Source organism: Xenopus tropicalis, chromosome 1 (assembly GCF_000004195.4).
Source record: "Xenopus tropicalis strain Nigerian chromosome 1, UCB_Xtro_10.0, whole genome shotgun sequence".
Taxonomy (NCBI): Eukaryota; Metazoa; Chordata; class Amphibia; order Anura; family Pipidae; genus Xenopus; species Xenopus tropicalis.
In genome coordinates this window covers 165,807,468-165,833,057 of record NC_030677.2, presented here as the reverse complement: position 1 = coordinate 165,833,057, position 25,590 = coordinate 165,807,468, and the positions used below count along the sequence as shown (strand labels likewise).

Below are 25,590 nucleotides of genomic sequence, written 5' to 3'. Positions count from 1 at the left end.
AACCACTAGTACTTACTGTAGATATTAGTATCACAATAGCCTTGGATATTCTGATTGTTCAAGAACTCATCTAGGCCCCTCTTAAAGGCATTAACAGAATCTTCCATTACCACATCACTAGGAAGGGCATTCCCCAACCTCACTGCCCTCACCGTGAAAAACCACCTACGCTGCTTCAAATTGAAGCTCCGTTTATCCTTTATTGCTAAATTGGTTATATGTGCAATTTGACAAAGTATTTCTTGTGCAAGTAATGGGTTAAGTTGTTGCTGAAGATAAGGTTGGTGTATTAAGATGCTTATCTTAAAATTCTGCATGCAAACAGCTCTGTATTAAGGGAGATAGGAAGCCATAAAATGTAATATATTATAACACCATAAAAAGGCAGAATAATTGCCACATAGTCATAAAACCTAATGTAATTGACATAGAAGTCATTATCACTCCTTGCTAAGACTTCAGCAATAGTAAGATGCTGTTTCAAACTATAGGACATGACAAACACAAATTTAAATTTAGCCCCAAGCAAAGTGCATTAGTGTGACTATAGATTTAGACTATACTGGATTTAGCAGGTTTTGATGAACACGGTGGAATATGGATTTATTATGAATAGCTTTCCATATAAACATCACATTCAAAAGGGCAGTTCTATTATCTAGGAACAATAAGCAATATGTATTAAAAACTGAATATGCTGACAAGGATATCATGTATTGTACTGGTACCTTGGAATGAGAAGAGTTGGGACTCTAAATAAATGTCAGTGTACGGACTTACTATCATCAACTTAACATACCTTGTGGTCATATTTGGTGGTGTTCAGGACATTTACTGTATTTGGCCCAATTCATTACTCAAAGAAAAAGAAAACATTATTTTCTATACCTTTTATTCAATAATTTTAGCAAGACAAAAACGTGAAAGAAATGTTTGGTTATTTCCAATATACAGATAAACCTACAATAGGCTTAAATCTCACTGCATGTAAACAAGCTAGCTATGTTCTTTTTCCTTCAGTGAAGATCTCTGAAGACTCACAGAAAACAATGTGGATAAGACCTCTGGAAACTAGTGTTGCAGGTTGGTCACCATAACCGACACACTCAATCTGCTTACAGCTTATAGGGATAATTGTGAATTTTAATAACTAAAGATATTTATGCATGCCTTGATATTAACAGGACATACTGTATGCTAACACAGGTAAACAAGGCCCTAGAAAACATAATTTAAACAGTGTATGTAGACTGACATTCTGAGACCAATTGATAAATTGTAGGCTGTAGATTTTCTGCTTTGTGTTAGGAAAATGCATCCATTTTGATGGACTAAAAGGGTTTAGAAGTCCGTTGACACCTGTCAAATGGTCACAAACATGTAGTGTAAAAGATCATAAAGTTTTATGCATGCCAAGTTCCTACCTAAATGGTAACAACACTGGTAGAATCTCTAGGCTGGGTATATGTTAGATGCTCTTTTTTTCTACAAATACTTATTTTCCCTCTAAACATAAGCCGGAAGCTTCACCTTTTAAGCTAATATCACGTGGATCGATATGACCGCTGCTGGTTTTCATTTGATGGCAAGCCTCCCGATCAACATTCATTATAGGAATGTATAGGCAACATTTTGCTCAAATATTTAAGAGAGTATTTCTGAGCAGAGGTCTGCCTATTACTGCTATGTGGGGAAGGAGTGATAGGCATGGGGGGGGGGGTTGACCACAAATGTTTGCCCCCTGATTGTAACTGTTAAAGCTCTGTGTGTCATTAGCCTGAGGAACAAAATGTAATTAAATATTACATTTTTAACATTGTAAACAATCTTTTACCTGCCTTTTTGTGTAGAATTACTTAAACTCTGAATGCTATAGACTGAGTGATCCTCAAACTCTTTTCTCTTTCCTATCTTTTATTTTTCTAGATGCGCTAAAGAAAAGATAAATCATTCCCCTTTGAGTTTCCCTGTTTGAATTTTGCCTTTATTTTAACTGCCTGCCATGAATATCTGCATATCTAAACCTTAGCATATAAGAGCAGAATGCTGGCATGCTGTAAATGAGAGATACTAGATAAGCCAGTAGGCTTTTATTTGCCAGCACAGTAGTGTTTCTACTAAAGTACTAACAATGATAATATGCAGATGAGTGAGACCGAGGTTGTCTATGCAGACACTAGAATACTGTGCAATTTTATTATGTTTAGCTAAGAAGCCTAATTCTTTGGTAAGCACTTTCTACTTGAAACAGGTCTGTAAATGAGAACAATTCAGAACAAATAAACAAAAACTGTTAGGTATTTTGTATATGACATCCAAAATCACAATGAGGCAAATCAAAGACATGTTGGAGCCTTTCCAGAATTTCTTTTTTTATAGTAAAGTACATTAAAATTACTTTCATGTTAGGATTAAAATACACAATATTGAGAGTATGCATCTGTTTGCCTATTGCAGAATTGTTTGGAATCCACATTGTGTTCCTCAGCTGAGGTTTTTGTTATTGAAGTTTTTTTCAGGAAGCACAGACTTCTTGAGGATCAAGAGGCAGCTCATATGTGTAACTATCATCTCCCTGCTGGTTGTAGGGGGGCACCACGGGTGCTTCAATGATAAGAAGGCCTTCTGGAGACAGTGAGGCAAATACAGTTTGTGCATCCACTTCCGGAGGCAACCTAAAAATAAGATGAGGATAGACATTAAAATATTACCCTTGGACCCACAAAAAATGTCAAATATGGGTATGGGATATGTTATCTGGATAACCCATTATCCAGAAAGCTCTGAATTATGGGAAGGTCATCTTCCATAGACTCCATGCTCATTCTAGATAGCTGAATACAAGTTGGTCATAATAATAATAGATTCTTAAAGTCATTGCTTTCTATTCAGCTGTGTTGTGTGTAGCTGAACTAATCTCCAATCCTCCATGCAATGTATGTTTATTTTAGGACCTTTACATGTAGCGTGCTTTTAAATACAGGGTAAACATACCACAGTGTACAATTAATATATTTCATCTATATTTATTTTCAAAATCATGTAAGGACGTTTTCATAAGTGCAACATACATATCTATTTTATTGTACTTTAAATGTCTGTCAAAAGCATAAAAATGAAGCATGCTGCATTTAAAAAATTCAGTAGATGATCAGTAGCAGAGAGGCTGAAAAGAAATATAAGCTATTTAAAATAAGAATAACAGTAAAATTCAACTCTCACACTTGGGGGCCTATTCATTAATGTACGATTGAGTGTGAATACTAAAAATTTGTGTTTTTTCTAAGTTTTAGAACTGTGCGTATTTTCTACGATATTTTCGTTAATTTCCGCAACTTTATCGTACTTTGCGACAATTTGTGCGACAAAATCGTATTTGTCGCAACGAGTACGAAAGTTTTGTTATTCATTACCTTATTATTCATCCCCTTGATGTGTATTAGCATTTATAGCTGCAGGTTGGATATAGGTCAAATTAGGATGCTAATAATTCATAACCTTAAAAAAGCCATGTGAAAAGTATGTGTCCAGTTGAAATGGGTGGCAAAATTGCTCCTATATATGGTTTTTAAAATATTTTCTTCAAAATTTATTGCAGGCAGACTAAGTTATTTCATATTTAGGCTAACAAACAAACATTTTTCTATAATTATTTGGGTTGAAAATAATAATAATCTCTTGATGTCACACCTTGATATTTTTTAGACTTTACTTGCATTTTAATAATTTAGCTGAACTACCTTTGCAAAATATTGTAATTCCAATGAATATTACAATTATATTACACATCATGTGTGAACCATATTTAAAGAGTGAGCTTGCTCTCTTAAGTCAATAAGAGAGCAAGCAAAGAAGACAGATGGCAATCTCATTAAGAATATTGTAGTTGGGTTCAAGTCAAGGTACTGTTTTATTATTACAAAGAAAAAGGAATCTTTTTTATGTGAATTATTTAAATAAAATTGAGTCTATGGGAGATGGCCTTCCCATAATACGGAGCTTTCTGAATAACAGGTTTCTGGATAAGGAATACCATACCTGTATATATAACGTCAAGAAAGTATTAATGGGTAAGAATTTCCTATTTTATATGTAATTGTCCCTTTGCATTATAGTGCACACTGACTAAGTGGTATACATATGTATAGTATCTAGAAAAAATTCACCCCATACTAATTACAACACTCAACATTTGATATAAAAACCCCAGTATTTAGTGTAGAGTCCAGTTGTCACATGCTACTTTTTAAGAACATGTTACTTTATAGATTTGGACTGAGAAATCATAACATACAATTCTCTGATACAGTGTATGAGATATGATCCTATATTTATCCCAGCAACATCAATGACACTATTCTCATTTGATTTATGGGATTTGTCGACTGCCATTTTCTTCACAGTTTAATTGTCTGATGAATCTGTATTATAAACTTTCATGACACCTACTTGGTACAGACATAAACTGTCAGGAACAAGACAGATATTGCTAGTAATATATCCATGCAATGACACATGATATCAACACAGTTGAGTTATAGAAAAGATTACTGTAAAATATTATCTTTAGCAAAATCTAGAAATACTGATGTTGTCAGCAACTGATAAAAAAGACAATATAAGTAACCTAGCTTTCTTTAGAAATATTTTAGTTCTATTTCTATTTTATTGTGTCTGCTGGATTGGTTGGCACTGGTGTAAGAGCAGATTTTGACTTAAATAAATTATATTACAATTCATTCATTATTAACAAGCATTTATAAAGTGCCAGCATAATCAGCATCTCTCTTAAACAGAAGACTGTATATATAAAACATACATATTGCTTACAGGAGGCAAAGGGCCTTACTCATTAAAGCATACACTCAGAATTGTTCATTTTGATTAAGCGTACCAGAATATTGACTTGGTTTTGGGCCCTCCCTTTCTGAGTAGCAAGATGAACTACTTTTCTAATTTAGTTTTGCCATCTATAGCTCGAATTTAGTTAATTCGATAAAGTTAGTCACTGAAAAGCAGTTTTTAGTTAAGTTACCTTTTTTTACTTTACCTGTTGGAGATTTATTTTCTGCCTTCTAAATTCATAACATGGCCCAACATTCATTTTTGGTTAATAAATCCCTCTCTCATGAATGTATTAAATACCCTTATATATTGCATTCTTTTATCTTGTTGCTACTTTTCACTCTAAATAATTTAAAATGTATTATTCAGCCTCTTTTGTAAGGATCTCTATAAAGCAGTAAAATCAAAACCAAACAGCTGTAAAAATATACCAATATGAGCAATATCTGCATTGACTGTATATTCTCCCTAATATCACGTGAATTTGCACCCACAGTCCATGATCTAACATATTTGTAGAACTTTATTTACTAACCTTGTTTTTTTGCCTTTCTAAAATCTCAATGCACTTCTGGAATATGGCAAAATACTTATTAGGTGGTCATTGTTTTGATAAAACTGATCATTCACATAGAAAAGTTGTGAAGACTTATGTGCCTTAGTAATTTAATTTGACAAAACTTCAAAATAGATCTACATTAAAAAAGGTATCATGAAATATAAAATACAGTTCATATAAATTCCTATATGATGAAAGTGCAGCCAATCACATCCTTGTCTGCCCTTGTTCCCAGCATGAACTTGATTTTCTCTATGGACAGTTTTGCTACAAGGCTATCTGGCAGTCTGCCCAACTGTGCCAGACAGTATTTGAGCATACCGTATAGTGGACTTATCTATGCCAACATTGTTCTTTTACATGCAATACATTAAGATAAACTTGAGCTGTGGCCTTTAAACGGTAAGAAAGCAAGTTTTATGTCATTTAAATATAACCTTTTCATGCTGTCCACAGCAAAATAATAGTTTTGAGAATGTGATGTTTGCAGCAATACATTTCTTCCACCACTTAATGTGAAAAGATTTTTCTATAGCCAACACTGTTTTTATCTGCATCGGTTCAAGGTCCTTTAGAGGAGGGAAACAATTATTCTAATAAATATGTTGGTAGAAGCTGTTTTCCTGCTGTGTACTTGATCTACGGAGCAGTTCCCTCCCTCTTCTAATTCCATCAAACATATTTCTTCCCACATGAAATTCCACCTTACTCATAAAGCATTTCAGTCTCCTGGAATAATGACTTCAACTCCCTTTATTCTAACGTCTATTCTGCAAATCTCCAAGTACATGTTTGGAAAGATTCAAAAGAAGTTATGCATACGTTGATTCACAAAAGAATCCTTAGGAGGCCAAGGATATTTTAAATAAATAGACACTATTTCTTTAGAGTTGTGTGGTAGACAATTCAAAAGAGTTAGATAGTTGCTTTAATACAATATATGCAGAAAGGCTAGTAGGGGGTATATAAAAGGTTCAAATGAAGAACAGGTTTAGGGGGTCATTTAATTGAAACTCCCATAGAGTAACAGCAGGTTGATGTTATATTAAAGGCCAAGAACAGTTGCTGGCATCTTATGAACAAGGTTGTATTGTTGAAAATGTTTTCAACAGAATACCTATTCATTAACAAAGTACTAGTTATATTACAACTTTTAATACTGTGCGTATGCAACAGGCATAGGAATTATTTAGGTACTTTTCCATTTTAGGTACTTTCAGTGGGGTTTGAGCTGGGCCTGGCAATCTGTGGATTCTGTCAAGTGCTAGCGGGCTGTTGTAATGTACCATAGACCAACCCTTTCAAATGTAAAAGGAGTTGGGGAGCAACACCAGGAAAAAAAGGGTTGCAAAAAAGGGGCCATGATTGACTATTTGATGGCCCCTATGTAGACTGGCAGCGTACAGGGGGCTCTGATGGCAGTACACCTGGTTTTTATGCAACCAAAACTTGCCTCCAAGCCAGGAATTCAAAAAAAAGCACTTGCTTTGAGGCCACTAGGAACAACATTCAAGGGGTTAGTGGACATCAAGTTACTCATTAGCCACTGGTTGGGGATCACTGCCATAGACAGTCACTATGTATTGGACTGGTGGGAGGAGAATTGGATCTCTGTGCTTGAAATGCAAGGACCCATTTGGAATCCCAGTTCAGACCTGGTGTAAACACCTGCTATAACTTTATAACTGTTATTACATAACCCCCAGAAAGAAAAGATACTTGATTTAATCTTCACACAATGCTTAATTTTGGCACAGTAAAATGTCAATATGCAGTTTGGAGGGGGCATATACGGTAAATGGTTGATAATGTATCATACAATTTATTAGGCACTTCTAACTTTCTAGCAAAATACTCTATCTATGTGAGCAATCTAATATATTTGTGTTTCCCCAGAACCCGCTGTTTTTCTAAATTAGGCTGATTACATGGATGCTGCATCTGTTTGGCTTCCAGGCAATTCTGCACTGATGTGTTGTCTTCAGCCTACAACTGGGTTGCCATCCTGGAAGGAAGAACCTGCAATTCCAATTCATGTCCTGCAAGAATCTGATTATTGTGTATGTGGTTTCAATGTAATAATCATTACATGACCTGGCCCTCAAAACTCTCTGATTTATACATGGCAATGTACACAACAGATGCACCCTCTGCTGCATAAAGGAACTTCTTAGGTATTTAAATCACTTTTATCTTTGTTTTTACAGCTGCTCTTGTGAGTGATGTCCTATTTGCTGTTGTAACCAGAAGCTGGAACAGATGGATTTAAATTGTGTAGTTAACTATTTCTGTACTAATTCCTTTTTCCATGTATTCAAAAAGATCTGCCTTATATCTTTCTATTGAATGATAGCACATAATCACAGTATAAGTTGTGTGTAGGGATTGTTGTATGACAATCCAGCTTATTATATAGCTTTTCATTCATGTGTACTCCACAAAACCACTAATATCAATACCAGTATATCTTTACTTCATTGTATCAATCATTATTATATAACCAAACTATGACTTGACTATCAGAGATAGTTTAATAGATAGTCTTGTTGCCAAAGAGGTCTTATTGCCTCAGATAGCTTGTAGAGACCTTCTAAGCCGTTAAGACCCATCAACAGTTGTTAGTAGAAAGTCCAGTGTTCGAATGGACAGTAATACATTAAAGGGCAATAATAGACTGTGATACAAAAATGATATTGGCTTAATCCAACAAAAATCCAGCCACAAAATACATTTGTATCTTTATTCTTTTTAATATATTTGAGTTAAGTGCTAACTAATACTAATAAATGCTGAGCAATGGATAAATCATTTTCTGTATTATTTTTCTAATTATTTTCAACTGGAGACTAGCTCAATATCTATTAAAAGTACTTTATATTCAAAGAAAGGCATTTACAGACTGAAGAAGCATTTTTACCACACACTCAGATACCAAGGAGCACCCTTACTTCACTTTTACATTTTTTATAGAAAATCAGGTCAAACACTGATATAACATGTTACCATATTTGCTGAGGCTAAGTTGTTGTCACCCCTATTTTTAAGAAAACCTATTTTGTTTTCTAAAGAACATGCTCAAATTGCTAATTTTAGTGCATCTCGCTTACACTTTCCATTCTTCTGGCCAGTTAACATTTGTTAGGTGTTGGCAACAAATGCGACTGGGGCATATCAGGCTGAAGAGCCTCAAGAGATGTAAATCCTGAAATATGTAGGGAATCCTTTGAACTGCCATCCATCAACATCACCTTGGTGACACTGCATGTGGCTATTTGCCAAATCATAGATAAAGGTTATATTTGTTAAGTTCTATATTTGAGATATGTATTGCACATTGATAATACAGTAGGATATATAAGAAGGCATCTTTTGTTTTTTGCTGGGTTTACTTGGAAGGGTTAATGGACTCATGCTATTACACTGCACTTTTTTGATGTAAATGTTATATATACAGGGACAGGTTTTGTCAAAAAAGTATATACTAAACCTACTGACAGGATAATTTCCTTCAGGTCACAATTTTTCACCCACCTGAAATTTTTAAAGGCTTAACTAAGAGTCATTTCACCAGGGTTAAATGTGCCACTTCAAATAACAGGTTACAAAATATGATCAGTCATTACTAAAAATTGTCCAAAAGTTTAAATAAAGCATTTATGATGAATATGAATTGATGAGAATCAGGGACGAGGTAAAAGGGTCCCATGCACTAAAGGGCAGCATATTCCTCTGGTAACAACATTTGATACCAATTCTAAGGACATCAGCAAAGTGGTTTTAAAATATTGGGGGATACTGAGTTTGTACCCAAAATGTGGCAAGCTGTTTTACAACCCCACATTTCTCATACAGAAAAGGTAAAACAGTGGGTGATTTAGTTGGTGATTTAAGGTCACACTAAGGGGCTGATTTACCAACCCACGAATTCGAATCCGAAAAATTCCGATTGGAAAACGAACATTTTGCGACTTTTTCGTATTTTTTTCGATTTTTTCGGCGCCTTTACGACTTTTCAGAAATTATCGCGACTTTTTCGTTACCAATACGATTTGCGCGAAAAAACGTGAATTTTTCGTAGCCATTCCGAAAGTTGCGATTTTTTCGTAGCGTTAAAACTTGCGCGAAAAGTTGCGCTTTTTTCGTAGCGTTAAAACTTAAAAGGCGCGACGTTTTGCGCAAGTTTTAACACTACGAAAAAAAACACAACTTTTTGCGCAAGTTTTAACGCTACGAAAAAATTGCAACTTTCGGAATGGCTACGAAAAACTCGCGTTTTTCCGCAAAAATCGTATTGGTAACGAAAAAGTCGCGATAATTTTCCGAAAAAAATCGCAAAATACCGATCATTACAAAAAAACCGCAATCGGACGCATTCGGCCCGTTCGTGAGTAAGTAAATGGGCCCCTAAGACAAGAAGGTGTGGTGACATATCTATGCCATAATTGTGGACATTGCAGTGGTGTAATTTCCAGTGACGGTATAACTCACCCTTAAAAAGAATTAAATGGAAAGGTTAGGTTATGTGTGATAGCACAGTGGGGCTGTACTGTAGAAAATATTCTTGCAACTTGGCCTTTGTAGGCTAGACAAGCAGGCCAATGTACTATCTGTAATTATCAGCCAATGAAAAAAGTGAGAGTAATCACAAAGAGGTTAAAGGGAAAACCATAAAAAAAAGGAAAACTGCACTTGCTAAACATTTTTTTATCAAGGTCATGGAGAAAATTGAAGTGAAGGGAGGACAGAAAGAAACTCCTATAAAATAAAAGGGTCTGCTACTAGATCTGGCCAAATGTGATCAAATCAGAGCATGATTTATTTTCTGTCTGGATCAGATAATGCACTCTGTGGTAGTAGTCAAGTTAAAGGCAATGAGAGGTTGTAGTGTAATAACATTTAGCATTCTGTCCTTGTGATACGTCTAGGGCTAATGACACATTGGTCATTTTTACTTATATTAGTATTCCTAATACACAGGGCCAAGGTATCCAATATCACCTCCATCGTCCTCTAATAGAATTGCCTGAGAAGCCTAGCAGTGAGTAAATTGTCCAGAAAAGACCCATGTGTTATTACGCATACAAAGAATGTTTTGTTATTCACACCAGCCCCTACCATAGGCTCACACTGGTGTCATTTGAATCTGAAGAAAGTTATCCTTCTACAGCAAACAAGAGCACCCCAAGGAGAACCGCATGAGTACTGGGAGAACTTCATGCATTTAGTTCTATGGTCACAACTGGCCCAAGCGCTGCAAAGTAACAGTGCTAAAACTTGTGTCTCATAGTTACCTACACCTAAGTTTTACATTCTGAAGCAAAGTCTTAACTGTGGCACAAAATTTGTGGTTGCGTTCAAAAACTGTCACTTTGGGATTTGTTCCCCCTTAATTAAAATGTGCATCACCATAAGTAGGCATCCACCCACAATTATTGTTCCAGGATCTGCACTGGCATTACTTAACAAATGTGTTACACACATTAATGACCCCAATTGACTTTCAAAAGCCAGAATGCTCACGTTTTTGCTGTTTAGACTGTTTTTACCCAGAAATTGTGTTAGTAAATTACCTTTGTGTAATGGATCAGAAGCAGATAACATGTAATGTAATTATAGGGGTTGGAACAGTAACCCAATCCTGGTTCCTGCTGTTCTGGCTGACTACTTTGAGACACAAATAAAATGTAACAGTAGTCAACTGTCCTCAGCCTGCCTTCAGACTACATCCTCCAAATCCCATAATTCTCTGCACTTGTAATGTCAATAACAAAAGTAACATCACAGTGCAATGAATACTTTTATTTGAACACACTACAGTGATAGGTTTATTAGGGGTTTCTGTGTTGAGTGGGGCTCTTTAACAAGTTTTGGTCCAAGAGCTGGAGTTCCCCTTTAAAGCAATTGATTTTTCTATCAATAAATACAATATATATTTGGCATATTTAACAGTAATCTGTATGGTTACCCTGAAATTGTATGGATCTTAACCCCACCCTCCAATAGATGTTTTGCTTAGAGACACACAGAAAGACATAAAGGGGTGATCGCATAAAGACACCAACTGAGGAGACACAACTAAAAGGAATTAACTACTTCAAGATAAATGACTGTACTGCTATATGTTGTATTTTACTGCACCAATTCTGGTTAAAGAATGCAGTAATACTAAAGTAATTAAACAATCATAGACAGTGTACTGCTGTCTGGTTTTGAAAACAGTGTGATAGACTCCTTCATTATCAGGAGAGTTTGCAGTACATTGCAGGGGCGTTAAATTATAATGTAAATTATACGGACACAATACCTCTCTGTTTAAAGAACCTGGCAATCTGCTTGGCTTTTATATCCTTCTAACTAAATGTTTAATGCTGAATGTTTGGTCTAAGATCCTGAAAGTGTCTGCGAGCTTTGAGATGAAACCAGAGCATTGTGGTGTCAGACAGGTTTTTGGCATAATGCCACATCTTCACTATGAAGACAATTTTACAGCCATATATGGACTTTAAGACAAGAACTTTCTGAGAAACTTCCACAGTGCATAAGCAAAGCATGGTCACACCTCAGCCTGTAGTCAGAGATCCTACTTGCATTAACACATTTCTTTATTTGCCTTTTAGGACAAAATGTTACTTGCTGAATACATTCCCAGTGAACACCTAAATGTATGTAAATATTGAGTAGTTGCAGATGTTTAAAGGAAGAATAACACCAAAAAATGAAAGTGTATCAACGTTGTTAAAATAGTATGAATTTTTGCCCTGCTCTGATAAAAGTTTTTTTCTAAGCTCCTAAGTAGCCATGTAAACTGAAATAGGACAAAATGGTACAGGTTACAAAGAAGATAATAGATAAGCTCTGTAGAATACTATTGTATTCTACAGAGCTCATCTGCTATATATGAATGCATGACTGTTCAATTTTTTAGTGTTACTGATCCTTATAATAGATACTTGTTTCTAAAATGACTAAAAAGTATCCATGCTTTGTAATTGTTCAGTATTATGAATGTAAAACAAGTTTTGTACCTGCCATTAAGTAACAAAGAGTCAACTGATTCCATAATGGAAAAGAAATGACTCAATTTTTAAATTACTAGCCGTGCAACTAATTCAAATTTTTAAAATTTGACTGGATGCCAAATAAGCCAACAAAGATTCTGCATATTCCCGAGCCGAGTCTGACTCCTAATTTGCTAATGTGGATTATCACCATGCAAAAAAATGTAAAAATCCAACACTATTTGTAAAAGTCATGTAATATTTAGGGTCAGGATTTGGTTCAGCCAGTACCACGGATTGAGTCAAATTTGAATGCTCTAAAAAGGATTGGCTTTGGCTGGATCCCAAACAAAATTCAGGACATCAATATAAATAACTGGACTTAAGGCCCCCATACACGGGCCGATTTTTTTACTGTCAAACAACCAATTCCCGAACGATCCGATACTATCGTTAAGTTATCGTATAGTTGATGGTGTGCGAACGATCGTCAGCCCACTAATCGACCCGACATTATCGTCCCCAAAATCGATCGGCCAGGTTTAAAAATTTTAATCGTTTAATGATAAAATCTGCCAGTTGGCGTGAGTGTCAGACATTTGTCTAAGAAACGATTGTTCTCTGCGCATGTCAAGATTGCCAGCAGCGGAAGTCAACAAACATAAATAAATAAATACCGCTTCCGCAACGACATTGGATCGTACGTAGATGTACGATCGTACGTATTTTACGATAATGATACAATGAAATCTTTTGCAAATTATCGTTGCCCGTGGATGGCATATCGTATGGAAACCCGATCGCCATACAACCGTTTGTCGATATAATCGTTCGTCGCACAATGAGTGAAATCGCCTCGTGTATGGGGACCTTTAGGGAGGTCTAAATTGTGTTCTTCAAGATTAGCTCCAAGCTCTGAGGAAATGTTAAAATGTTTGTAATTACAAAGAGCTGGTCTCCACCACTGATTACAAATTGTACCTTCTATCTACATTGGCCTCTGAAGACATAAACAGAGTCTTACTGGTCAGAGCAGTAGGTTACATTTGTTAATCCCAGGCTTAGTTGAGGGGGTGGCACTAGAACTGGAGGTTTTAAGTACAAGCAGAATTGCTGCAGATCCAAATGTTTGGAGCCACTAGTGCACCAAGTACAGTTACCTCTCTGACCCAATCAACAATAAATTCTATAAGGTATAAAATGTAGGCAATGCAAGTTAAGATCTGATTGAGTCAGCATATAAGCAGTTAATATGAAACACTACTGTGGCAGCATTACCAGTTTTTTACTTTGTGGCCTCCCAGATATGCATATTTCACATAAGAGATGAAGTAGGGATACAATTGTTGGCAAGAGTTCTATATGAGGACAGAATTTAGAAAGGGTAAAATATGAAATGAGCAAAATCGGTTTCCTTATCCTTTAGTATCAACTTACAGTATATACATTTTGTTGCATTGTGAGCTAAATGTGGAGATGTCTTTAAATAAACCAGCTTTAAACCCCCATCCCTCACACACAGAGGCTGTATGATTGGTATCTGGCATTGCTCATAACTCACATACTTCAGAAGTCCCTGAAACAGGAGGTCAGCCCCCCCATGCGCGCACACCACACACACAAACACACATAACCAGCTGGGATCAAATACTCACTGAAATTTTTTGGTGAAGTTTTTAGAGACAATTCCTCCTTCCTTCTGTTGCTCTTCATGGTTACCTACAATGACAAACAAACAAATGTTCTTATGCCATTTTTATTGTATGTTCTCATATCCTCATAATCAATAAAACTTGATATCTTAATATTGTTAAAGATTGCAAATTAGTAATGGCTTCATTTTGCATACCACCAACTCCTTATACAGCGATGAGCAAAAAACAATGCCCATTGGCTGCAATGGATGAAAAAAAGTTGAGAATTTAAATAAATTGTTGCTTGAGAAAACACCCATTGTATTTTTCAAATTTTTGCTGTTTCATACATTTTTCAGCAAATCGAAACGGGACAGATTTACTTATCACTAGTCATTAAATCTTGAAAGCAAGTGTAAGTTGATGAGGCATCTTTTTCCTCCTCTATTTTGGATAGCCATACAGAGAGGCAGCAAAGCTAGCAAACTGATCCAATCTTTTAGTATTGATTTGAATAACCAAATTAGAATGGGGTCATTATATATATATATAATACAAATATATATAACAACCAATCCAGTCATGAGCCATTTTGTTTGCATGTCCCATCAGAATAGGCAGAACAGGGTAAGGTTTGAACATACAAGCAGATGATGGTCAGTTATCAATTTCTTTTCATTCAACTATGTTGAAATCAGGTGCAGTATGTTGACATACACTGGCCATTTTTTAGGATATCTGACATCTGACCACATATTTGGCTGGGCAAATTTAAGCAATCGGCCTGTGAAACCATCAGTCACATTGCAAGGAAGTACAGGCTCAGTATGCTTTGAACAGGCTGAGTTTACACCATTCACATGCTCATACAGCTACTGAGCAACCTCTTTTGGCTTAATGCTATTGTTTTAGAGATCAGCAAAACATTTCTTTAGCAAGCTCCTACGCAGTCATATACATAACTGGTGGACAGAAATATATGATGCCAATATGGTATGCTCTCCCAATATGGCATCTGTGATACATTGGTTCTTTTTACATGCCAGCTCCCTGTGGCAGCTTCTTCAGTGCTAAGTGATAGCTGCAGCATCAGCCAATGGATAATTTACTATGCAGAAGACTCTTCATTGTGTGGGTTGTCTGCCAGGGATCTGCTGGGAAATGTAGCTTTCCCTAGCCTATCTTTCATATGTATATTGTATAAAGTGATCTGGAAGTGAGACAAGTCTTTTACTCATTTTGCATCATAACTGATCATTGTGTCAGTGTAAGATTATGTAATACAGAGAGGTGGGGACTCGCTGAAGGATACTCTGCCCAATAAAGAATTTTTACACTGGGTTTTTGTCCGTAACTGAAAAGTGCTTCGGTATAATTATTAAAGCAGATTAAGCATTACAGCAAATTTTGCCGACTTTGCATAATAATAGGGCTCATTAACAAGAGCAAGTGCAATGTGTATAGTGCAATTTGGGGTGCAAGTAGCAATGCCAATGCAGAGGTTTTTCCCATAATTGCAGTACCATTGAATCTGTGTTTGGTGCAGTTGTGTGCGATGTGGTAAAATGCATGCAATTGTAATTTAACGCAAGTACGATACAGTTGTACTGAAATTCTTTGGTGTCAATATGTCATCATTTTCAGTGATTGGCTTCTAAATGATGCATGTGATCTTAAGGTACAAGAATTCAGCGTTTTTTGACTCTATGGAAACCCTGAAGTTCCAGGATATCCAGCGTAGCATAGGCAAACTGTATGCAGTTCAGCCATACATTGACATATGCACAAATTCACGTAAAGACTGTGGGAATCTGTGTATGACCACAAAATAGGTTGCACTATATAAAAGAGTCCTAAAGATAATTTAGCTGGGTAGCTGTGTATATTTTTGTATTTTATTCTGAACTAACATCAGAAACAGTATGACAGATTTCACATCACTAAGGAGGAATATTCAGATAAATTAGGCTCTGTATAATAATTTACAAACTACATTTAGAGGGATATTAAAGTAGCGTCTACTTAAAGTTGGTATATTTCCTTTCTCCAGAGAATGTCTCAACATTATTGCGTAGAAGTGTTTGAGTGCTATTTCTAGTGTATCCGTGACTTACTGTCTATGAAGTGCATTAGGAATTGCAGATATGATGTAAATGCATAAACCTACAGACTGTATTATTTTTCTTAGCTCAATAAATTGAGATCATTGCTTTCCAAGCATATAGTAACATGTCTTTGTAGCCCTTATTTCCACTATATTAAATATGCTTTACAGATAAGATTAAAGCTTGCAAAGAAAGAGCTTTGGTCTTGATTTGTTAATGAGTAAAAAAAACAGCCAATCACTTAATTTGTTCTGCTAATCTTGTTGGGTCACTATTTTTTCAGTTCTTATGGATGGTATTTAATTTAGCAAATTAAGCAGCATGGCAGTTCTCGTATAGTATAATGGTTACTGTATCATTTTAACGTATATATTGAATAGCAGAACATTTTTACTGTTTACTGTCTACTTTTATTTTATTTTGTTAATTACATTTATTAATTAGCACATATAGCCACAGTTTATTCTGCACACTTTTCAATTTCTACTTACAGGGCAAAAGGAGAGATGTACAGGTATGGGATCTGTTATCCAGAAACCCATTATCCAGAAAGTTACAAATTACGGGAAGGCTACCCTAATTTAAAATAATAAAACAATACCTTGTACTTGATCCCAGCTAAGATATAATTAATCCTTATTGAAAGCAAAACACTCCTGCTGAGTTTATTTTGTGTTTAAATAATCTTTTAGGAGACTTAAGGTATGGAGATCCAAATTATGGAAAGATCCCTTATTCGGAAAACCCAGGTCCCGAGCATTCTGGATAATGGGTCCCATATCTGTATAATATTTGATGGTCTTATAGAAGACTATAATGCAAATTGGACGCAACTGCATAGAAGTCCATAAGGCATAATTTCTAATGTTCGATGTTCGAGTGATGTCTGAGCATGATTCTTTATATGCAAGTGCACTGTTCCTATTGATGCAGAATGCAAAAGACAAAAATGGAGCTAATGTCAAAAGATGGTAGTAGCCCCAGGGTTCCCCTGCATCCGAAAGTGCAACAGAGCCTGATTCGGAACAGAGGGCAGGAAGGACTGAGTGGTGTTAAGTGCAACTATGTGGAAGTGCGAAAAGAGCATTTTGACCCAAGTACCTTTAATTTAAGTGGTTTTATCGCAACTTATTGTGGGGAAAAGAGCAAGTTATCCATTCCTCTTTCAGTGTAGGGAGGCATCTTTGCTATTACTAATATAGATTTGCACCTTATGGATGTTTAAGTGTTGGTGTGTATACAGTATATATACTGTATATATAGCCCCATCTATCTGTACTCGCTAGAAATGTTCCCAATTTTTATACTAATCTAGTAACCGTCATATAAATCAGTGGTGTCCAAAGAAAGCTCTCTAGGACCCCAGTAGCATGTGGCTGATAGTACTGTGCAGTAAACAGTGCCTACAAATGCACCAGTGCTTCTGATAGACAACTCTTTCTCTAATTACCTGATTGCAATGTAATATGTTTTATAGGCAGTTCTTATTAAACATAATAAATTGTAGCATGTAGTCATGCATTACCATTTACTTCCTAAGCCTCTATGCTTAAAGGTATATGTTGAAATTCCTGCTGAGGACAGCTGTGGTGTTCAGCACCTGCTTCTATGTCATTTGGTAGATTAGGATTTCAGGAACCAAATTTATTATTTTAAGAGCTGAAATACACATCGCAGCAAGCAGGCAGAACAGTGCAAGGGCTGTTTATAAGAATTACATTTTTTTTACCATTTACCAAGCTTGGGGGCGTGTTTTCTATCACTGGAGATGAATATCACAAATGCCATTAGATGTCACTTTGCATAAGTGCTGTAACTACAGGAACCAATCAAACATTTCTTTCTTACCAAATATCTTTTGAATATTAATATGAGTTACTTCTGATGCAAAACTGCATTTATAATAAAATGTTTCTGATAGAATGTGATAGTGATCTGACAGACAAGTGCTCCTCTGAGTTTTGCAATTTGCTTCATTTTCCGCAGCACAGAGAGTCAATGACCCTAGGATTAACTAAGATGAATGCACCACTGACTCTGAAACCCCCATATGTAATAAAAGGAACCATGTTCGCCCAGGATCATTAACCCAAAGCAACCAATAAGATGTTTGCTTTAAAACAGGTGACCAGTAAATGCTTTCTGCTGAGTGGTTGCTATAGGTTACTGCTCCTGGACAAATTTATTTTATTATTTTATTACATAGGCCCACAAAACTTATAATATCTCAGCAATCAATTAGAAAGAGAATATTAAGCAGGAGTGTGTTATGCCCACAAGAAAGAGCACCTTTTGCTAGACAGCTCTCGGTGTGATATAAGCTTTAGGGGAAATAAGATATTAAAGGGGAAATAAGATAGTAAGCTGCCTTACTTTACTAAAAAGAAAAACAAAAAATTATATGAAAAAAAGGGATTTTCTGACCTCTTAAACCTCAGTCCAGGTCGCAGACAACAGCCAATTCAATATCAAATAAGGTGAGAAAAAATTAAAAAATCACAACAGCAACTGAATAAAATTACAAATAACAAATTTTATTAGGACATATTACCTGACGCGTTTCGTGCCTGAAGGGCACTTACTCATAGGCTAAAGGTCACATCCCCTCTACAAAGTTTTTATTGGGTGTGTGACTAATCACAAGATAAAATACAACAACCAATACAAATTAATCTAAGAAGTGTAACAAGTAAAAAAACGGTCAGAAACAAAGTGAACAAACGTGCCGAACCTTGCAATAAAGAGAAAAAAAAAAATATATAATCTCAGCTTTGTTGAATTAATTCTTGCAGGAGAGAACATTCTATGTAATGTTCTTCTTTTACCTTTCTGCTATTTCACTGCCATTAAACACAGACTTTTCAGTTTTTTTCCAACCACTTTGTGATATAATTGAGTTAATTAAAGTTCTCTGCAATTTTACAGCATGTCCTATTTTCGCCCTAACAGGTGTTCCTTCTCATACACGGAGCCCACTTTCACAGCTGCCACTCTCAAGTCTCAAGTTGTCACTCTGGGCAGCTGGCAAAAAGATATTCTTTAGCACTGTATTAACACAGAAATCAAGCTATGTACAAGGGTAACATTAGCTATGGATTTCAATATGTGAAAAGCAAATTAAGCAGTTAAGATAGTTTGCAAAGTAGGGTCAGAGCTACAGGTATGGGGCCTAAGTAATTCCAGGAATTCTAGGCCCCCAATCCAAGAGAAAAAAACATGACATAATTGAGGCATAGCTAACATAAAACCTTCAGCTGTTTAAAGATGAACTTAACCAAAGAATAAATGGATGTGAACACTTCTGCAATTTACATTCTATTGATAATTTTAGATGTTTTTTAGATATTAACAGCTAAAAACATCTAATACAAGGCTTTTAACTCAACAGCTGTCTTTGAAGGTCAAAGTGCCAGTAAGCCAAACTGTCTGTGTATGCTCTATGAGCACTGGTATGAGCAGTCTAAAACTGATAGAAACCCATTATCCAGAAAGCTCCGAATTATGGGAAGGCTATTTCCAATAGACTCCATTGTAATAAAGTAATTCAAACATTTTAAAATGATTTCCTTTGTTTCTGTAATAATAAAATAGTGCTGTGTATTTGATCCCAGCTAAGATATAATTAATCCTTATTGGAGGCAAAACAATTCTCCTGGGTTTATTTAATGTTTAAATACTTTTTTAGTAGACTTAAAGTATGGAGATCCAGATTATGGAAAGATCTAGAAACCCCAGGTCTTGAGAATTCTAGATAGCAGGTCCCATACCTGTAAAATCAATTATTATTTTGGGTGTAGATCCTATTTAACCCTGGACCCCCAGCTTTGACATCCTTTAGCTATTAGTGGAATGTTTTTCCTCAGCTGTTAAAGTGCTAGTGTTACTGGGACCCAGGGCAAATGTCAGTACACATTTTGCTCTTTTTTCAGTGATTGCATTAATCAGTGTAACATATATCCCCAGGCCAACAAAATTAATTCTAAAGAGTTATAAGCATTTTTTTCACAATGTGCATCTGTGTATCTGTCTGAGCCTGTCTATATCCCAGATAACCAATGAATGCCTCACACATGCACAAAAATTGCATTAATTGCAAGGCAAGGCCAAGCAGTTCATATGTCTGTGTAAATAAAAACAAACAAAAAAAATGCAGTTCAGCAGCCAGGGGTACATCAGGACCCCATAAGCAATGGTTGCCAGCCTATTCATCTAATCTGGCATTTTCTCCTTACAATAGGGATGAATAGTATTTTAACTGCATCAAAGAGGGTAAATGTAGCTTCACAATCCAGTTTCCCATATAAAGTAATCACTGGTCATGGTCACAATTTATGCATATTGATGCAGAGGTAGAACACATTTCATTTTCAGTAAACCAGTATTTTCAGTGGGTTGTGTTTTAATACAGGAGCCAACAGGGTTAATTATATGGACACTTCCTATGCTGTCCTGCTAAGTACAGAAGACAGAGAAGACTCAGTACTCAGTACAATAAATAAAAGCTGATTTTGGACCAAGGCTTTTAGAACAGGCTTTTCCCCCAATAAATTTTCTCTGGTAAAAATTGGCAGACAGATAGCATTAATAATTCTCAAGTGGTTGCTGTGGTTATGGCAAAAATAGGTGATTACTAACCTACGTGTGCCATATGCACACGAATTGTTCCAGAAAATTCCCAGCATTTTCAAAGGTTCCCAGCTAATACCCCATGGGCTTTAAGCCTTGCAGAGTGTTTCTAGGCACATGTGTTACTGATATACAAAGGGGCCTATTTATGATTGCTGAAGTCTTCGAGCCTAAAAGCTCCAAGTTGCGTTAAAGCTACCAAACGTTTTTTTTTTTTTTAACAGAAGCCCGTTCAGGAAAAATAAGGAAAGTTTCCAAGGTATTCAGACCCAGAACCCCAGCGTGAGTTAGCAGATTTACCCAGGGTTTCCTTTCCTGAAGGCCTGAGCAATCATAAATAGGCCCCTTAATAAGAAGCAATTAAGCCAATTAGCAGTACAGTTTGGAGGGTTGCCACCTCTCTTGAAATAAAATAGAGGCCTATCTTTGTTTTCTATGTCCCCTATTATTAGCACTGTCCAAGTGACACCCCTAGCTGTTCCCTTTTAAAAAAAAGCCTATCCTGGCCTTCTATCCCAATATAACCCTGTACCTGCTGCCAACCCTGTTTTAGAGCTGCCATGTTTGAACAATGACATTTGCTTTCCCCTGCAAGCTAAGCATGGGAATGTGACAAGCAGGAGATATATACTGTACCGTTCACAATGGTGGGCTACAATTAGGGACAGGTACATTTATTTTTTTAAACAAAAAAGATTTTAAACCACTGGTAATTTCATTTAGAGGGGTAGGCAAGGAGCAAATAAATAGGCACCATGTGCCATGTGGATTACCCACAATAAATGAATACCCTTTCATTGAACTGTCAGGCACTGAATTTACTCGTCTGTGAATTTTGTGTTATGGGTGCGAGTTGCACTAACCATGGAAGGAGCAAGAAGTGGAAGGAATGTGGCACATTTCCACAGTTCTGTTGCCGATGGAAATTAACAGTTAAGAAGGTTGGACTAAATGCTCAGGCCTGTGTGCCTATTTATGATTGCTGAAGGCTTCGAGCCTAACAGCTCCAAATTGCATTAAAGCTACCAAACGTTTTTTGTTTTTTTTAACAGAAACCCGTTCAGGAAAAATAAGGAAAGTTTCCAAGGTATTCAGACCCAAAACCCCAGCGTGAGTTAGCAGATTTACCCAGAGTTTCCTTTCCTGAAGGCCTGAGCAATCATAAATAGGCCCCTTTATAAGAAGAGTAATTAAACCAATTAGCAGTACAGTTTGGAGGGTTGCCAAACTGTACTGTCTTATGGGTGTGAGTTGCACTAACCATGGAAGGAGCAAGAAGTAGAAGGAATGTGGCACATTTCCACAGTTCTGTTTCCAATGGAAATTAACAGCTAAGAAGGTTGGACTAAATGCTCAAAATGGCCTGTGTTCACTGCTATTTATTTATTTGTTATCATAAACTTGGTGACAACTAATTTTCAGATGACTGTCACTTTTAAAGACAGCATTTCCCAGTGGCAGTTGCCTTACAAGCAGTTGCACCTGTGCTAGTAGCAAGTACACAAGGCAGATTCTCCTCCTGTCAATGTGCACATATGTGAGCATAATTAGTGTATTATTAGCTCTGATGTTCTTAAACTTTTTTCTCTCAGCCGGCCCTTTGATATCTAACATTTATTCAAGTCCTCTAGCCCACAACACACACATATGCACATACATATATGTAAGGATCAGCCATGAGGAATGGGCCAGAATACCTGCCAGGATACCTGATAAATCCTTTCTTTATATATGGGTTTCTCTCTAAAGTTTCCTTTTATGTTCTGTTTGGTTTAATTCAATATAGTATTACCTCTTTGTTTTTCAAAGTACCTCTTACTGTATATCCCAGTCTCGCTTCCTTTCACATTGTCTAGGGTTCAGTTGGAAGGGCTAATTTGATGAACTTTGGTCTTTTTTCAACCCAACTTAACTATGTAACTATTTATTCCCTAGCCTTTTTTGTTATTTCCTTCTCTTCTTTCTTTAAGTCTTCTGCTCTCCTTCTCTGCCCATCTCCCAAAGGGCCTTTCCTTTTTTGCTATAGCAACAGAAAGATGACAGGAAGTTCAACTTTAAACCTCTTGTCAAATTGACCAATCACCATGTGGCCCAGTTGATGCACTGAGCCTGAAGGAATGAAAAGTACAAGTGTAGACACAGGGAACAGGTCATTGTTTCAGGTACTGGTGCCGCCCTATTTCTGCATGCTGTCTTATTTCCATGGCCCGCAAATTGTGAATATCTGCCTTAGCAGAAACAGTCCCCTTACTGTAGGCAGAGAGATATACATCACAGGTACATTTACCCCACATTTTATCCTTATTGACCTTCAAGTGCCCCCCTCATCAACTGCCTCACAGAGACAGCCTGACAGTTTGAGAACTACTGTGCTAGCATGATCTAGTAAATAGTGTTTTGTGCATGCTTTGCTGTAACCACATTGCATTCTGTATAAGGATATGAGTGAGTTTAAGATGTGTGTGATGAAGACTTGACAAGACATATGTCACACACTTGGAACACATAAATCCACTAGCCTGAAGCCATATTGGCTTTAACCCCCAGTGTAACATTCTGCACACTGCTAGGCTGGGGTAAAGATATTGCAAAGTCACCATCGATTGCCACCAGTTTCAGTACTGTCCAGTGCTAATAATCCACCAACGAAGTAGTGCACTTTTAGTGTACTTGATAATGTTAGCCCCCTGACAAAAAACTTTTCTTTATCATTAAAGGAATACTGTCATAGGAAAACATTTTTAAAACACATCAGTTAATAGAGCTTCTCCAGCAGAATCTGCAATCTGCATCTGCATCTGTTTTTCAGACAGATTTTTTATATTTAATTTTAAAATTTGAAATGGGGCTAGCCATATTCTTCATTTCTCAGGGTGCCACAGCCACGTGACCTGTGCTCTGATAAACTTCAGTCACACTTTACTGCTGAGCTGCAAGTTGGAGTGATATCCCTCCCTCCCAGCAGCCGATCAGCAGAACAATGGAAGGCAGCAAGATGGCAGCTCCCAGTGGATATCAGAATAGCACTCAATAGTAAGAAATCCAAGTCAGGCTTGGGACTCCTCCAGTTACATGGGAGTAGGAGAAACAATAGGTTGCCTGAAAGCAGTTCCAATGTGTAGCGCTGGCTCCTTCTGAAAGCTCAGACTCAGGCACATGGCGCCTACACACCAATAGTAGAACTAAAAAACACCTTTGTTGGTTCAAGAATAAAATTTTAAATGGTAGAGTGAATTATTTGCTATGTAAACAGTGTAATTTAGAAATAAAAACTACACTGTAAAAATCATGACAGAATCCCTTTAAATTATGTCCGAGACAGGCCTCTATCTGTAGGTGAACTACAGTTCCCTAAAATCCCTAGCAATCTGGGACTTCTGGAGCATTGCCCATACACAACCCCCAAATTAGTTAGTTGCTTTGCTGTTCTGAGGCAAATATTATCAGTATATGCAGATTATTATCTGCTTGCTATGCCTAGATGTTCTTATTAGTAATTCTATTATTTCCTTTTTTCTATTCTGTAATGCATGGATTAAATGATAGGTCAAAGCTTATGCCAGTAGTAATAAATTAACTCTGAAGTCTTTTTGTCAGACGATTAAGCTTTTAGCACACAAAACCCTATAGTTGCGCATTGGCACGAGTGCATCAGTGCCCACCTTCTGTTCCTAATTGCTTAATAGGTTCAAGTGTGCTACTGCCACCCGGAAAGTGGCATTAATTCCATGGTCCCCACTACAGGCTGTGTTAATAGGTGCAGTAGACTTGCTAAACTCCTAAAGAATCATATACATACATCTTTTTTATGCTAAGTGCCAATACTGACTCTTTCACTGCCACAATTATGCAACATTTGTGGTGGGAAATGCTGCATTGTGGGTAAAAATCTTTGCATCCTATACTTACATTTGTAAATAAACCCCAGATAAGCCTAACTAAATGATCAGTGAAGCAAAGAACATGTGTATATGTATATATTGTTACTAACCTGAAACTTCTACAAAGCCATCCTTCGTTTTAACTGTCAGCTCCTCTGGCTTGAAAGTTTGCACATTTACGCAGACCTTCCATGGCTGGCTGATATTTGCTACAGTGTTACGAGCGTCAGGATAACCCGTGTATCTGGAATTATATACGGGTGGGGGCATCCCTGATCTCACCAAGCCTGATCTTAAAGGGCCCGACCAGGCAGAAGTCAGTCTGGGCCTTGCCCAATCTGGCCAGTCCATGGTTAAATCATCTGAAAAAGGTGGAATGCCAAAATCTTCATCAAGAAGGCGAGATGACAGTCCTTGTTCTCGAAAAGGATCACGGCTTCCCCTGTGTCTGTTAGATGGGTAATGGCAGGTGAAGGGTAACTGACTGTCAGCCATTATTTTTCTTTAGCTGTGACTGGAAAATGTCAACCTGATTATGGTTATTGTAATTTCCGTACAGGCAGAATAATCTTCAGGCAGTGCAGCCTCTTGGCGAATGCTTTAATAGCAAAAAAAAATAAAAAATAACCAGAAAAAAAGAGTAGCTGTGGAATTAAATCAGTTAAAAGCAATCTAAAATCTTTCTGGATCTGAGCAGACTCATTGAAAAGAAGAGAGGTGCCTTGATCCTTTGACTCGTGTGGCTGCCAGTAAGTCTATTAAACACTGGTGCCATCAGTCGAGAAAGTTCTGTAAACTTCTGTGCTGCAGTCACTGGCTCCTATTTATATCTGCCTGTTAATGCTTGCTGCCTGTAGCTTGTCAGCTGGGTATTTGAAGCTTATGAAACACCCTACAAGAATCTGCTTTTGTAACAGCTGATGACTCCCAGAAGAGACTGGA

The 25,590-nt window shown here is 36.7% G+C and overlaps 1 protein-coding gene across 1 annotated transcript; it reads right to left on the bottom strand.

The window, feature by feature from the left end:
* Positions 1-875: 875 nt before the first annotated feature.
* On the bottom strand, positions 876-25,386 carry hspb8 (heat shock protein family B (small) member 8). The gene is made up of 3 exons (NM_001005658.1): positions 24,759-25,386; positions 14,058-14,121; positions 876-2,675 (listed from the first exon to the last, which is right to left on the bottom strand). The coding sequence occupies exons 1-3, from the start codon at positions 25,141-25,143 to the stop codon at positions 2,516-2,518; spliced, it is 609 nt and encodes a 202-aa protein (NP_001005658.1). The 5' UTR covers positions 25,144-25,386; the 3' UTR covers positions 876-2,515.
* Positions 25,387-25,590: the final 204 nt, after the last annotated feature.